At 38.6% G+C, this 12,835-nt stretch overlaps 3 protein-coding genes across 7 annotated transcripts in view; 1 reads left to right on the forward strand and 2 right to left on the reverse strand.

Annotated features, from left to right (window-relative positions):
* The window catches only part of crb2b (crumbs cell polarity complex component 2b), a 33,235-nt gene extending 24,483 nt beyond the window's left edge, over window positions 1-8,752 (reverse strand). For both annotated transcript variants that reach the window (XM_057356477.1, XM_057356476.1), the window contains exons 1-3: window positions 8,254-8,752; window positions 8,033-8,112; window positions 2,540-2,727 (exon numbers count right to left, since the gene is read on the reverse strand). In XM_057356477.1, coding sequence (XP_057212460.1) covers window positions 2,540-2,609 — 70 coding nt within the window. In that variant the 5' untranslated portion in view covers window positions 2,610-2,727; window positions 8,033-8,112; window positions 8,254-8,752. The remainder of the gene's footprint in view (window positions 1-2,539; window positions 2,728-8,032; window positions 8,113-8,253) is intronic.
* Window positions 5,627-8,914, forward strand: LOC130567939 (proline-rich transmembrane protein 1). Its single transcript, XM_057356482.1, has 4 exons — window positions 5,627-5,759; window positions 6,660-7,216; window positions 8,436-8,564; window positions 8,638-8,914. The coding sequence occupies exons 1-4, from the start codon at window positions 5,750-5,752 to the stop codon at window positions 8,782-8,784; spliced, it is 843 nt and encodes a 280-aa protein (XP_057212465.1). The 5' UTR covers window positions 5,627-5,749; the 3' UTR covers window positions 8,785-8,914.
* Window positions 8,915-9,089: 175 nt separating this feature from the next.
* sh3glb2a (SH3-domain GRB2-like endophilin B2a) overlaps window positions 9,090-12,835 on the reverse strand; it is a 12,222-nt gene continuing 8,476 nt past the window's right edge. For all 4 annotated transcript variants that reach the window (XM_057356480.1, XM_057356481.1, XM_057356479.1 and 1 more), the window contains 4 exons: window positions 12,728-12,817; window positions 12,083-12,183; window positions 11,619-11,820; window positions 9,090-11,533 (listed from right to left, as the gene is read on the reverse strand). In XM_057356480.1, the coding sequence (XP_057212463.1) occupies window positions 11,426-11,533; window positions 11,619-11,820; window positions 12,083-12,183; window positions 12,728-12,817 (501 nt within the window). In that variant the 3' untranslated portion in view covers window positions 9,090-11,425. The remainder of the gene's footprint in view (window positions 11,534-11,618; window positions 11,821-12,082; window positions 12,184-12,727; window positions 12,818-12,835) is intronic.

The following is a 12,835-nucleotide window of genomic DNA, read 5'->3' on the forward strand; positions in this document are numbered from 1 at the left end:
GAGAGAGAGGGGGAGAGAGAGAGAGAGAGAGAGAGAGAGAGAGAGAGAGAGAGAGAGAGAGAGAGAGAGATTAAGAGGCTGGTACAGACCCTCACGCACAGGAGAAGAGGCTGAGGGGGTAACCTGAGAGAAGAGAAAAAACACACACGCACACACTCACGCACACACAACTTTACATTGTGCAGTTATGTCAACCCTTCAGTTTTACTCCCCGTTTGGGTGTGAAGGATCTCTGATAAGAGCCTTGCTGAACATTTCACTCAACTCATGTGAGCCTCCGACTTTTACTCTCTTACAAAAAAACATACTTCACACATGCTCTACACTCCATACTTAAGTATATACTCAATACTATAGATCGACGGTTTTAACAGCAACATAAACAAACATTATGTGGCCCAAACTTAACTTCCAGTAGACCTCTGCAAAAAACTTTTGAGTAGTTTTAAGTTAATTTGATACAGGTAATATACAATAAAATATTAAAAGTTAAGTTAAGATATTTTAAATTGAATATAACCATTTATTTTATATTACTAGCCACTAGCCAGACCGATAACCAAACACAGAGCGAAAGTTAACTTCAGGCCAGGCTGGAAGGCACGTTTGTCCGATGAAACTGTCCACGCTAAAAAAAACTTGTAAACTTTATTACAGTGACATTTCTTTCAGTCTTTCTCTGCAGTGGCAAGTTAAACATTGATGTGAGACTATTGAGAAAGCAACAACACCCATGAAAAATAATCTAATACGCATCAGTATTTACTATAGTAAACTGTGGTAAAATTCCTAGATACTATAGTGTTTGTAAACCTTACCATAGTAAACAATAAAGTACAGTATACAGTATTTACATCATTAATACAGAATACAGTTGTATACATTACATTAACAAAGTAAAGTAAGTACTATAATATACTACAGTGCAGTATAATACAGTTTACTATAGTTTATTATAGTAAATGCTTATAATATGAATATTCGTGTAGTTTCCTATAGTTCAGTTCAGTTTAATTGTAATCCTACATTATTTTTTTATGCGGGAAAACAAAGAACATTTGAGTTATTGTGGGTTATTGTTTCAAAGGAGAAAAGATTGATTCTCTCATCACAAGCATTTACATTTACAACACAGCACATTCACTCAAAAAACATGCCAGTCGCTATTCCACTTAAAGACAAAGAGTGAACTGGCATCTCTCTCCAGTGGGGTTTCCATGGCGATGGTCAACTATGGCCCCCCTCACACGTCTTGCCCCGTGCTTTGAATCTGCCCAAAAGTACCCAGAATTCAAGCTTCCCGCAAGAGCATAAATAGGTCAATGCTTCATTAGGGTGCAGTACTTCAGAAAACATGTGCACTTCAACTCCCGTCTGAACAATGAGACACACTCCTCACAACACACTGATGACACACACACACACACACTGATGACACACACACACACTGATGACACACACACACACNCACACTGATGACACACACACTTACACACACTGATCACACACACACTGATGACACACACACACTGATCACACACAAATAAACTAATTACACACACACACTGATCACAGAAATACACACACACACTGATGACACACTCCTCACATCACACTGAACACACACACACACACACTGATGACACACTCCTCACACACACACTGATGACACACACACTTACACACACTGATCACAAACACACTGATGACACACACACACTGATCACACACAAATAAACTAATTACACACACACACTGATCACAGAAATACACTCACACACACACTGATGATACATGACAATACTCTTCCTTTCATAAGCTAATGACAAACTCTGATAAACATCTCATTAGTTTACAGCCTCACTTTCTCTTGTTTAATCATGTGACGTATTGTTTGTGTGTATTTCTCCAACCATGCCTGTTGAGTAAAAGTGTGTCAACGTCTCTATGCGATCAGACAAACTCAAACTTCTCTTTTATTTCTACTGAACAATTTTAGAGACTGTGAGTCTCATATGATGTGTGTGTGTGTGTGTGTGTGTGTGTGTGTGCGTGCGTGCGTGCGTGCGTGCGTGTGTGTGTATCACTCATTCTAAACAATCTGATGTCCAGCTGGCTGCACTTGTCCTCTACATGCGTTAATTCCCAATTACAGCAGCTCTCTCTTACACCCCCCCCCCCACCGCAGATGGTGTGGCCATACAAAACCCACTGACCAACATACACACACACACACACGCACGCACACATCACAGCATCTGCTCTGAGACACTAAACAATCTGCCAACTGCAGATGCTGAACATTATAATAAATCTATTCATAGAGACACATGTTGCATTCATTATTTCATTTCAGACCAATGAGAGCTCACAAAACAAAGTGTACAACAAGAGAGAATCCACGTGATCTACTACAGCTAAATATACAGTAAATCTGATATTATAACGATCTACTCCATTTGGGCTGCTGATATCATACTTCACACGACTTGTCCAACATAATAAAATTAAAAAAATGGATTGAAAAAATGTCACTCACCCAGTTTGAACATCATTACAAACAGCAGAGCTGCTCTTTTATATCTTAAATAAACTCGTCCAAACTCCATGACCTGAAATGATGCTCGGTCATTCCCACATCACCCCGATCTCGTCCTCGTCTGTGGACTCAAGTCTTTCCTTCAGTGCTGAACTTAAAGAAGTGCTGCTGATTTACTCCACGACAGTCTGATGGAAAACATGGAGAAGAGATTCAGACCGGACCGGAGTTCATCCCTGATATACTTTCACACTCCTGTCGTCTGTCCTGTGTCGCACACACACTATTACTCCCTAAAGACCTCCACCCCATCTCTCTCTCTCCCTCTCTCTCTCTCTCCCCCATGATATAAAATCCCACATGACAATATAGTGTAGTGTACTTTAGCATTTAATATATATATCATCTTTTTTATCATTTCTATAACGTGCTACACTATAGTTCAATTTACAACATCATATACTATGATATTTTTCATGTGGGTTAATTTACAAAAATGTTGTTTAAAATAGTTTTATATGAATTATAACACGTCACACTAGCTGTGTGTTGATGAAGACTGATCTCAGATCAGTAACTGGCGTCGTTCACCAGGTTTGACATGAGGGATTCATTCATGTGTTTTGTAATAACACGGGTCTAATCCTCCCAAACCTCACTCATCTGAGCTTAAGCGCTTCACACCGGGAAGAGAAACAGACGCTGGTTAATTAAACTACAGCTGCTGATATAAAGACACACACGACTACAAGACTCCATTCTGCATTCCTCACCGGACCACCAGCGGGAGTTTCTAACAGGCCGGAGAATAAGCCAACATTTTATTCAAATGAGGGAAGCCCACTGTGTTTAACATCCACAGAACATTATCTCAAGGTTTCATTCCGACTCAATAGGTCTGCAATGCATCACGAGAGAGGACGCTCCCTTCTGAGTCATTTCAGTGTGATTTCAGTTTTCATGGAACTCCTCTGAAACATCAACATTTTTATTTCTGTAAGTGTTGTACACCACTTTACTGCACTCTCAAAAATAAAGTGAGATAAAAAAAAATATTTCTTATTTGTGGCCTCTTTAACCCCCACAATTCAATTACAGCCCATAATCTCATTCTGAAGAAATGCCACAGCATGCTACAGGTGATGAAGGAACATCTGACATAAATATCTGGAGAAGTTTACTGCTAATATTATTCACTTGTAAAAACAACTCGCAACTTTAGTGTAACCAACAAAGATGGTTTAAACAACCTTAACTGCTCGAAAGAAGCCGAATGATTCGTTCCTAACAACAGACATGATGGTTAAGAGGTGAAGTCTACAGACCCAACAGAAAAGCTTTTCGACAACAACACAGTAAAATCGCCAGTGTTTAAAAGGTCAAAGTAACACTCACAGTGTATATATAATCCACACTCTCAGTGGATTATAATGTACTGTACACTGTGAGAGTTCATTTGACCTTTTTTAACTTTTGCGATTTTGCTGTGAAGCAATGAATGGATAAACGGTTACTAATCTCATGAAGATCAATGAAACACTGTGTATCATTCAGATATGTCTCAGACGTGACTGTGATCACACCTGTTTTAACTTTCATCATCTCTGAATCAGATTCTTGTGACGGTTCATGGACATACAGCTCAGAGTCACAGCAGAAATATGACTGTTGCTATATGATATTATAGCAATACAACCCAGTCTCAAGGCAGTTCGTGGCACTGGCACGGAATTTGGAATCTATTGATTCGTTTTCATGGACACGAATTTCCCCCTTTTTATTGTGTTCCTCCTCACGACGTTTAATACACAGACCGCGTGTGTATGTACATTTATATATCGATAATCTGATTTCAAAAGAAGTCGTACGTATTTTAGGAGGTGGCTAACCAACACCTTGCCTCACGCCAAACCTTAAAATCACAGCCGCAAAGGCTAATTTTGCTAAAACCGCGAGTTTCACGAGGTGGCAAAGCAACGATAAATGGCTACTCAAACCCCGCCCATAAACCTAACGTCACAGGAGCTAAGTCAAATCACAGGAATGAGAAATAGGGATTCACACCAACGAGCCACCTTGTAAAATGGGTATGAATTCATTAATATCATATTGCGTTGATATATAAAAATGATATAAATGTTTATGTTTATACAAAGACACCTCATGTTAAAATACGTTAGATTGAAAGTCCTGTTGGGTGACACGAAAAAAGGAGGAAATTCGTTTCCATGAACACAAATTAATTGATTATACACTTCGTGACAATATCATGAATTCCCGCGAGACTGTGTTGAGCAATAATATCATATTGCTATTTAGGTGTAATTGGCTTTTTTATTTTTAGTAAAATTTGTATTTTTTCCAGCTAATCAATGTAGTGTCTTGACTTCAACCAATTTCACCATTTCCTAAGGCAACATTTATCATTTTTATTGAAAATGTTCAAATTATATGTTTACTTTTAAATGTTTTAAAACCCGTAGTTTACTACAACACGGACATGACAGTTGGATCATTTATTCACATAAAACAGATAAAGGTCATTTTGCCTTTTTCTAAGGAAAAGCCACTCGTACCCTTTGCGCCCTCTAGTGGCACTTTAATCATGAAGCGAAGCTCCAAAAGAGCATTGGTTTGCTATGCCCTATAATTCCGTAAATTTTCATTACACTGTCAAGCTATTGTCAAATTTTGTACAAAACATTTCTAACCATGTATTCCTTAGAGGACAATCATGCACCTAAAAATGTACAACATTCTATGTTTTTTATCTCAAGAGGTATTTAACTTTAATAGGAAATTCTTTTTTTTCGTATATGTGACTATATAAAGTGGAGTAAAATAAACTGGGCTACTGTAATAAAATGATTTCGCTATGAAACCATGTTATTTGCAGCTGTCCTTAAACACAGCTGATGGAGTCTAAAACTCTCACATCCTCATCTGTGTACTGATCGCATGTGAAGATCAGCCACAACACAACACTACACGCACACGCACACACACACACACACACGCAGGTAGTCTTGGTGGTTGTTGTTAAATTATTCAACAGATATGATACCGTTCAGACAGCAAGAGAGATCCCACAAGCTGCAGTCGCTTCATTGACACACATGTACATCTCATCACATTCCTGCAGGATATCTCTCACTGGATTCTGCTTCCCCATGAGCCCCTGACCTCTGACCCCTGAGTGAAGACCACCTGATGGATCCAGGTAATATGACTACTATTTCTCATCTCTCATACAGCCAGTACATTCATCTGTTTCCTCTCTCTCTCACCTGAGCTCAACTGGCAGATGAAACTCGTGTAATATTCCTCAGATTACCAGTGCTTGTATTTGTTGTTCTTTTCATGCAAGTCCGTTTCTAGAGAATAAGAAACTCGACAAGGTTGGATCACTGTGACAACATCACTGATAAACAGAATAAATCAATGAAATAATAAAATGGGGCACAAGTGAAGAATGTATGAAACAACCTGTTTTTTTACATTAATGGGGCTTATATATCAGGACTGAATTATTTATTGTCTCTTTTGGGGCCGGGCACTTTCAAACAGAGAGAGAGAGAGAGAGAGAGAGAGCGGTTTCAAATATCTCTCAGGTGAAATATAACAGGTGATGTGTGGTTATTGCACACAATTACAACTCGAAAATATAAAATAAAGCTTCGGGTTTTGTTCAAATCGCAATAGTAATTGTGGCTTTACAAACACTCGCACCATCTCACTGTCTGCACTATTACAGCTAGAAGTTCCCAGAGGAGATCTGATGGAATTCTCAGCTGCGTTTAACCAAGAAACCAAGTTTCTTTCTTCTTTCTACTCAAATTAGAAGATGCAAAAAACAGAATCAAATGAGAAATTTCTAATTGTTGAAACACATGTAGAGTGGGTCTAGGAGGTGTAAAACGAATACAGATGTGAGCTCAGTTTGAGACATTGTTGACATCCCTTCTGGAGACATTTCTCACTCTTTATCTCAGTAGGAATATCTGAGACACACATGAGACTTCAGTTTACATTTACACTATACGAGAAAATAAAGATATAGAGATCTAATCTTCTTGTCTTGGGCGTAAAAAATAAATCACCTTCATCTTTCTGTCACCAGCCACTCCTCCAAACATCCCTGAGGACCCAAGAACACTTCATCACGGGGGTTCAGGATCGTCTGGTTATTCGTCTGGGCCGGGAGGGAGCACAGTGCTGCCCAGCGCTCCTGCAGGTGACTCTGTAAGCATCCTGACCACCAGCCCAGCCAATGACACAGACAGCATCCAGACCGGCCACCCGGTTACCGACGGCGACAGCATCCAGACAGCTAATGCCGCCTACGACACTGACAGCAATCAAACAACACATCTGGCCTATGAGACTGACAGCAACCGGACTCTCAACCCGGCATTTGACACAGACTGCGCCCTCCACCCTGCGTTCACTCTGGAGAGGATGGGAGGTGAAGGTCCGTCCACCAGTTTCCCACCGAATCCATCGATGGACCCGCCTCCATACAGCCCACCAGACCCTAAAACGGCTTACCTCGTGTACCCCACACCTCTGCCCCATAACCCCAACCAACCTGTCATCACCTGCCAGCCCGGAGCCAATCCATCGGCTTTCTACCAGACCCCCTTCCCCTCTCCATCCACCTACCCATCATACACCATAGTAAGAGTTTCATTTCACACGCTCACAAACGGCTTTTACATTCTTTCATTTGGCAGACACTTTGACCCAAAGGTGACTAACAAATGAGAGAGAGCATTCAACATTTTGTCAACACGTATTTGTAAAAGTGTAAAATTCTGTTGTTGGTTAAAGATCTGGGGTCTCATTTATAAACCTGTGCGTAGGATCCTTACTAAAAGTGTACGTTTTAACGGCATTGTTTTAGAAAACAAGATACAGCCGCGGAAAATAATTAAGAGACCATTCCAAATTTTCATTTCAAATCATCACTTAGATGTATTATGGCCATTCCAGTCTACCGTTAAACCTCAGGAGTGACAAAGTCATCCAACAGCAATGTGAAAGACTGACAGCACGACAAAACTGTGATGAAAATCGATGTGATCGCATAAAAAAACATTTTTGCTCTTTTCCTAAATACATGTAGAATATTTCTGCAAATAAATGCAAAAAGAAAGAATATTTTTCGTTTTCAATTTGGAAGAAATATTGTTAGTAGTTCACAGAATGAAACAAAAATGATCATTTTACCTAAACACGTACATTTTAACATCAGAAAAACGGTCTCTGAAATGGTCTCTTAATTATTTCCGCGGCTACATATTTAATGAAGGCACGAAATGACAAGAATTTACTTCAGAACTAGCAAAAGTCTGTGACGTTTTACTTAAAACAAGAAAAAGCTGTTTGCCAATGGGGTAAGAAAAAACATTTTAAAATAAGATTTTATTTACAATTATAACCATTTTTTTATTTCCTGTTTAAGCAAAAACATTACACTCACTCAAAAACTACCTTTCTGTGTTCATACAATGGAAGTCATCAAAGTGGTCTGGTTGCCTTACATTCTTCAAAATATCTTCTTTTGTGTTCTGCTGAAGAAAGAACGTCATGCAGGTTTAGAATGACACGAGGGCGAATAAAAGGACATAAATATAATTGAAGTTAATGTCTTGTTTAAAATGTTTTTTGAGGATGGCGCAAGAAAATTATTTTTTGCATTATGACATCCCTACCTGCAGTAACAGTTTACCATCGTGACCCTGAGCTTCAGCTTCGGGTTATTCTGCAGTGTCTCTATAGTTTAGATAAAAACATAACTGTTACACATTTGACATGTCATGAAATCTCTGAATGTCAGTGTATATATATATATTGATCTACAAGGATGCATTCAGGACATCTGACGTTATTTCAGTACATGAATGGAGCGCTGCCGGGAGAAGAGCAGCCGTCTTTACCCAAAGATTACCTGACAGAGTCTGTGCTGGTCACCGTCTTCTGCTGCTGGATGAGCGGTCTCATAGCTGTCATGTACTCACACGAAGTAAGAGCAATTCACACACACCAATAGAAAATACACAACACGTTCAACACACTGACCTCTGACCTCTCTCTAGACCCGTGCGGCGCTGGCCAGAGGTGACGTCCGTGAAGCAGAGAAAACCTCACAGAAGGCTCGTACGCTGGTCTTGTTCAGTTTAATATTCGGCATCATCGTGATTGTGGGCTGGGTTGTTTATGTATTAGTAGCTCTCTTAGCATAGAAATATAACTACAAATATATATTCTATAACAACAAATTCAAGTGGATCCAAACCCTGATGTAATAGTGTTGAAGTATTTAAGAGAAAAATGTGAAATAACATCTCATATATATAATATATATATAATAATAATTTGTATAGGATAACATTATTCAGATCTGCTATTTTGTCTATTTCATCTTTTGTCTTAAGGGTTGACCCTGCAGCACAGAATAAAAGTTGAATCGAAAAGAACAAAGCTCTCCTGTGTTGAAAACATTTAGTTTAGTTTTAATACATTCTATGATGCTTGAAAACAGACGAGAGGTCAACAGAGGGCGCCAGCAGCAAATAAGAATCAAAGATTTACTAAAACATTTAATCATGCATTCAGTTTTGGACATTACATGGATATAAACAAATAATAATACAAATAATTTAAATAAAACAAATACATCATGAACCGCTAAATCGTTAGCTGCACTTTGGAATATAAAACAGAAATCTAAACCACATGTAGGTGAATAATTCAAAATCAAAAAATTAAAATCCTAACACATCTAAAATAATAGTCTTTATTATGCTATGGCAAAGGTGAATTAATATGGCTTTTTGACTAACACCACATGAAAAAATACTGTAGTGTGCATTAGTTTATAGGAATTTTATATTTATTACATTTTACTCTAGTAAACACTTAAGTACACTACAGTATTCTTTTATTTGTGTATCTCAAAGTTAATGCAGATCTTTAGAATTGAGTGGCACTGGATTTTAGTAAAGCACTACAATAAATGATTTTAAGAAATAATGATTCTATTAAACTTCCTGTTTAGCAACTCATCACATGACACATTATCAGGCATTTAAATATTCCAGAGCAAAACACAGACGAGAGCAAAAAAAAGTGGCAACATTTCAAAACAATAACATATCCAACCTGAAAATGCTGACAACATTGACATGTAGCATCAACAATTTGTTTTTTAGTTTTAAACTGAACGTGCAGATCTGGGCCAGGCTGCACCGGCCCTTCATAACATCACACGTGTTTATTATTCAAGCATCAGAACGTAAAATCACTGTTTTAGTGTCAAACCGTTCATGCACAAGTATTCACACAAAGCGACCAAAGTGTTCAGTTTATACCAGTTTTTACGAGTTTATCATACATGTTCAACAGATTTAAGTCTGTCATGTGACATATTTACTATGGTTGGAGGGTTCCAGTAACATTTGGTTTATTCTTCAGGCTACATATCAAGTGTAGCAATTTAACAATTAAATATTAATTAATTGTAGTGTTTAAGTTGATGTCTTTAAATGCTACAACTACAGTGGGTTAAGATGTAACGTAACGGCTGGTACAACCGCCCCCCGGACCAAAAATTAGGGATGTAATGATTCACCGTGAGCCGGTCAAAAATCTATTGTAACGCGACGACTCAAACCGGCTGAGATGATATTTGAACCGCAATACATGTTTCGAACAGCAGGGGCCGCTGTGTTGACTGCTAACTTAGAAAAACGTGGTTATGCTGATATTTCTTAAATGTAACAAATCCAAGAAAAGCACAAAGTCTTGGTTTGTTTATATTACAGATACTTTTGTATTGTTCGTTTTTATTTTATTTTTTTGGAATTTGTTTAGTTTTGTTATTTGACATAAATAATATATATATTTTACAAAGAAATGTGCAGCATTTGAGAAATAATAAAAGGGCAGTTGGTCATTTCGAAACTCATTTTGTAAAAATAAATCGTATCGTGAGATCAGTATCGTTATTCGCGTTGCATCGCGAGCTGAGTGAATCATTACATCCCTACCAAAAATATTAATTTATTCGTACACTGTCAAAATAACAAAACAACAACACTTGGAGCAGTTGAAGTGCTCAGAGGCATCAGGCATTGACTCTTCATGCAAACATGAAAACTGTAAGGCTTAAATTCCACATTCATATCTTATATCTATAACATTGCCATGTGTTTTCTGTGAATGCTGGGAAACATGTGCTGCTTGAGTAAAGAATATCTTAACTGCTAAATGATTTTACATGAATTTGTCTCTGAATGAGATGTTATAAGGCAGTTTCAATCATGAAGTTTATGAAGCGCTTCTATAACCTCATAACAGTGCAAATATGTTCAACTTTAAATGAGTAATATTAGGCTTAATTGTGAGGCATCCGTTTTAGGAAAGCCTGAAAAGATCACAATCTGTATATCGATCTACTAAATGATCCCAGATCAGTTTCTAGTGCAGAAAACAGGCAGATAATTACATGGATGGAAACTTGGTTTCAAGCATTTGTGAATGAATTATTAGTTCCAACTAAGTTTACTGTTCTGTACCAGTTGTGTGTTTTAACATGAGCCTAAAGTCAAACTGCCGAGTTAATATTAAGTGTTAACATTTCATTTTTTATATTTCTGAGTGCACTAAAAAACTCAGATTTCTGTCCTTCTTGATGAGCTTAAGTAACGAAATCATTTAATAAAAAAACAGCTTCAATCATTTTTCTATTACATGCAAAAACACAAAACCATCTATTTTGAAGATGTGTTGGTTGATGCTGTGTGTCCATGTCATGATTTGTTTATCAGTGGATGTCAAAGCAACAAACAAGCAGTTTGTGTGTTTGTGTGCATGTGTGTGTCTCTAACTCAACAGCTCCAGATATGTAACAGGCACTTTTCCCTTCTGGTTTCCTCTCTCCCCGATCAGCCAATCAGAGTCCATTCCCGGCATGTGGTACACTGTGATCAGCTGATCGTCCAATAGGAAGATGGAGAAAAATATAAACTACAATGCATACAAATGATGTTTATTGCTGAGTTTATCATCTGTTTACCTCATCGGCGCGCAGCGAGAGCTCACTGGAGTCTGCAGCCGTGTAGTCGTACAGAACTTTAGCGTTCCGTGTGCCGCTGGCGGGAGGCTGAACTTCTTCGATTTGGAGAGCATCTGTTTCCAGCGGAGAAGGCGAGTTTAGCGGCAGGACAGCGGACGGGTTCGCAGGGTCAGAATCTCCCACAGATGAGCTGGTGCATGCTCTGAAAGAGAGGACGGCCGTAAAGGACCACAAATATAAACTCAGAAAAACAAAAGATGCTTGTCGAATGTGTTACAAATATGACTGAAAATATTAGCTGACATATAGGTGCACAATGGCAGTATTATCATTTCAGAGAAGAACACCCCCTTTAAAATTCAACACATTTGATCAGATAATTTTGTTGAGACAAAAATAAACGTATCAACACACAGCTGAATATTATTTCATTAGAATAACAGAATAAAAGTCTGAGTGTTCACCTGCCCAGTTCTTTCTGTAGTTCCTGCATGTACTGGTGACACTGGTTATAATATATCGCCTGCGCTTCCACGAACTCACGCAGACACCGCAGATGATTCACCTGCGCAAACACAAAACACGTCCCGTCTCTTTAAAACCCACAGCATGCTGTTCAAACACAGACTTCATTTGTGTATGAGAGGATTTTAATAGATAGTTTATGAATTATATATTAACTATAAGCGTCCAGGGTTAGGGTTCGCCCGGGACGCGAGGGTCTTGATCACGCGCTTAAGAAAATATCATTGGGATTAATGCTGGATTCACACCAAACGCGAATAACCGCATTCCACGCTCTTTATTACTTGCGGGAAAAGTTCAGTATTTTCTCGCGAGTGACGCAATCTGACAAATATTTTCAACCTTCGCGGAAGACATTCGCGGCAATCGAACTGTTGTATAAATGCAATATTGCTCTCGTGGTTGTGTATATAGTGCTCTTATATCAGCAGCTGTAATTGCCTCGGCCTGCAGCCTCTGGCCTAATCACAGCAATATTGCCATAGCGTAGTAAAGACTCCAGGCAGGATACTTGTTTTAGATGTGTGGAGATTTTTTTTTTTTTTTCAAGGTATTATGTGAATTATTAACACAGCAGAACTCACATGTGTGCTGCTGATTCCCTCCACCAGCAGTCGCGTGACCTCAGCCTGCCTGTCAAACTCTGTCTGAGCAACTCGCAACTCATGTTGCGCCTGAGAGAGAGAGAGAGA

Source organism: Triplophysa rosa, linkage group LG17 (genome assembly GCF_024868665.1).
Source record: "Triplophysa rosa linkage group LG17, Trosa_1v2, whole genome shotgun sequence".
Taxonomy (NCBI): domain Eukaryota; kingdom Metazoa; phylum Chordata; class Actinopteri; order Cypriniformes; family Nemacheilidae; genus Triplophysa; species Triplophysa rosa.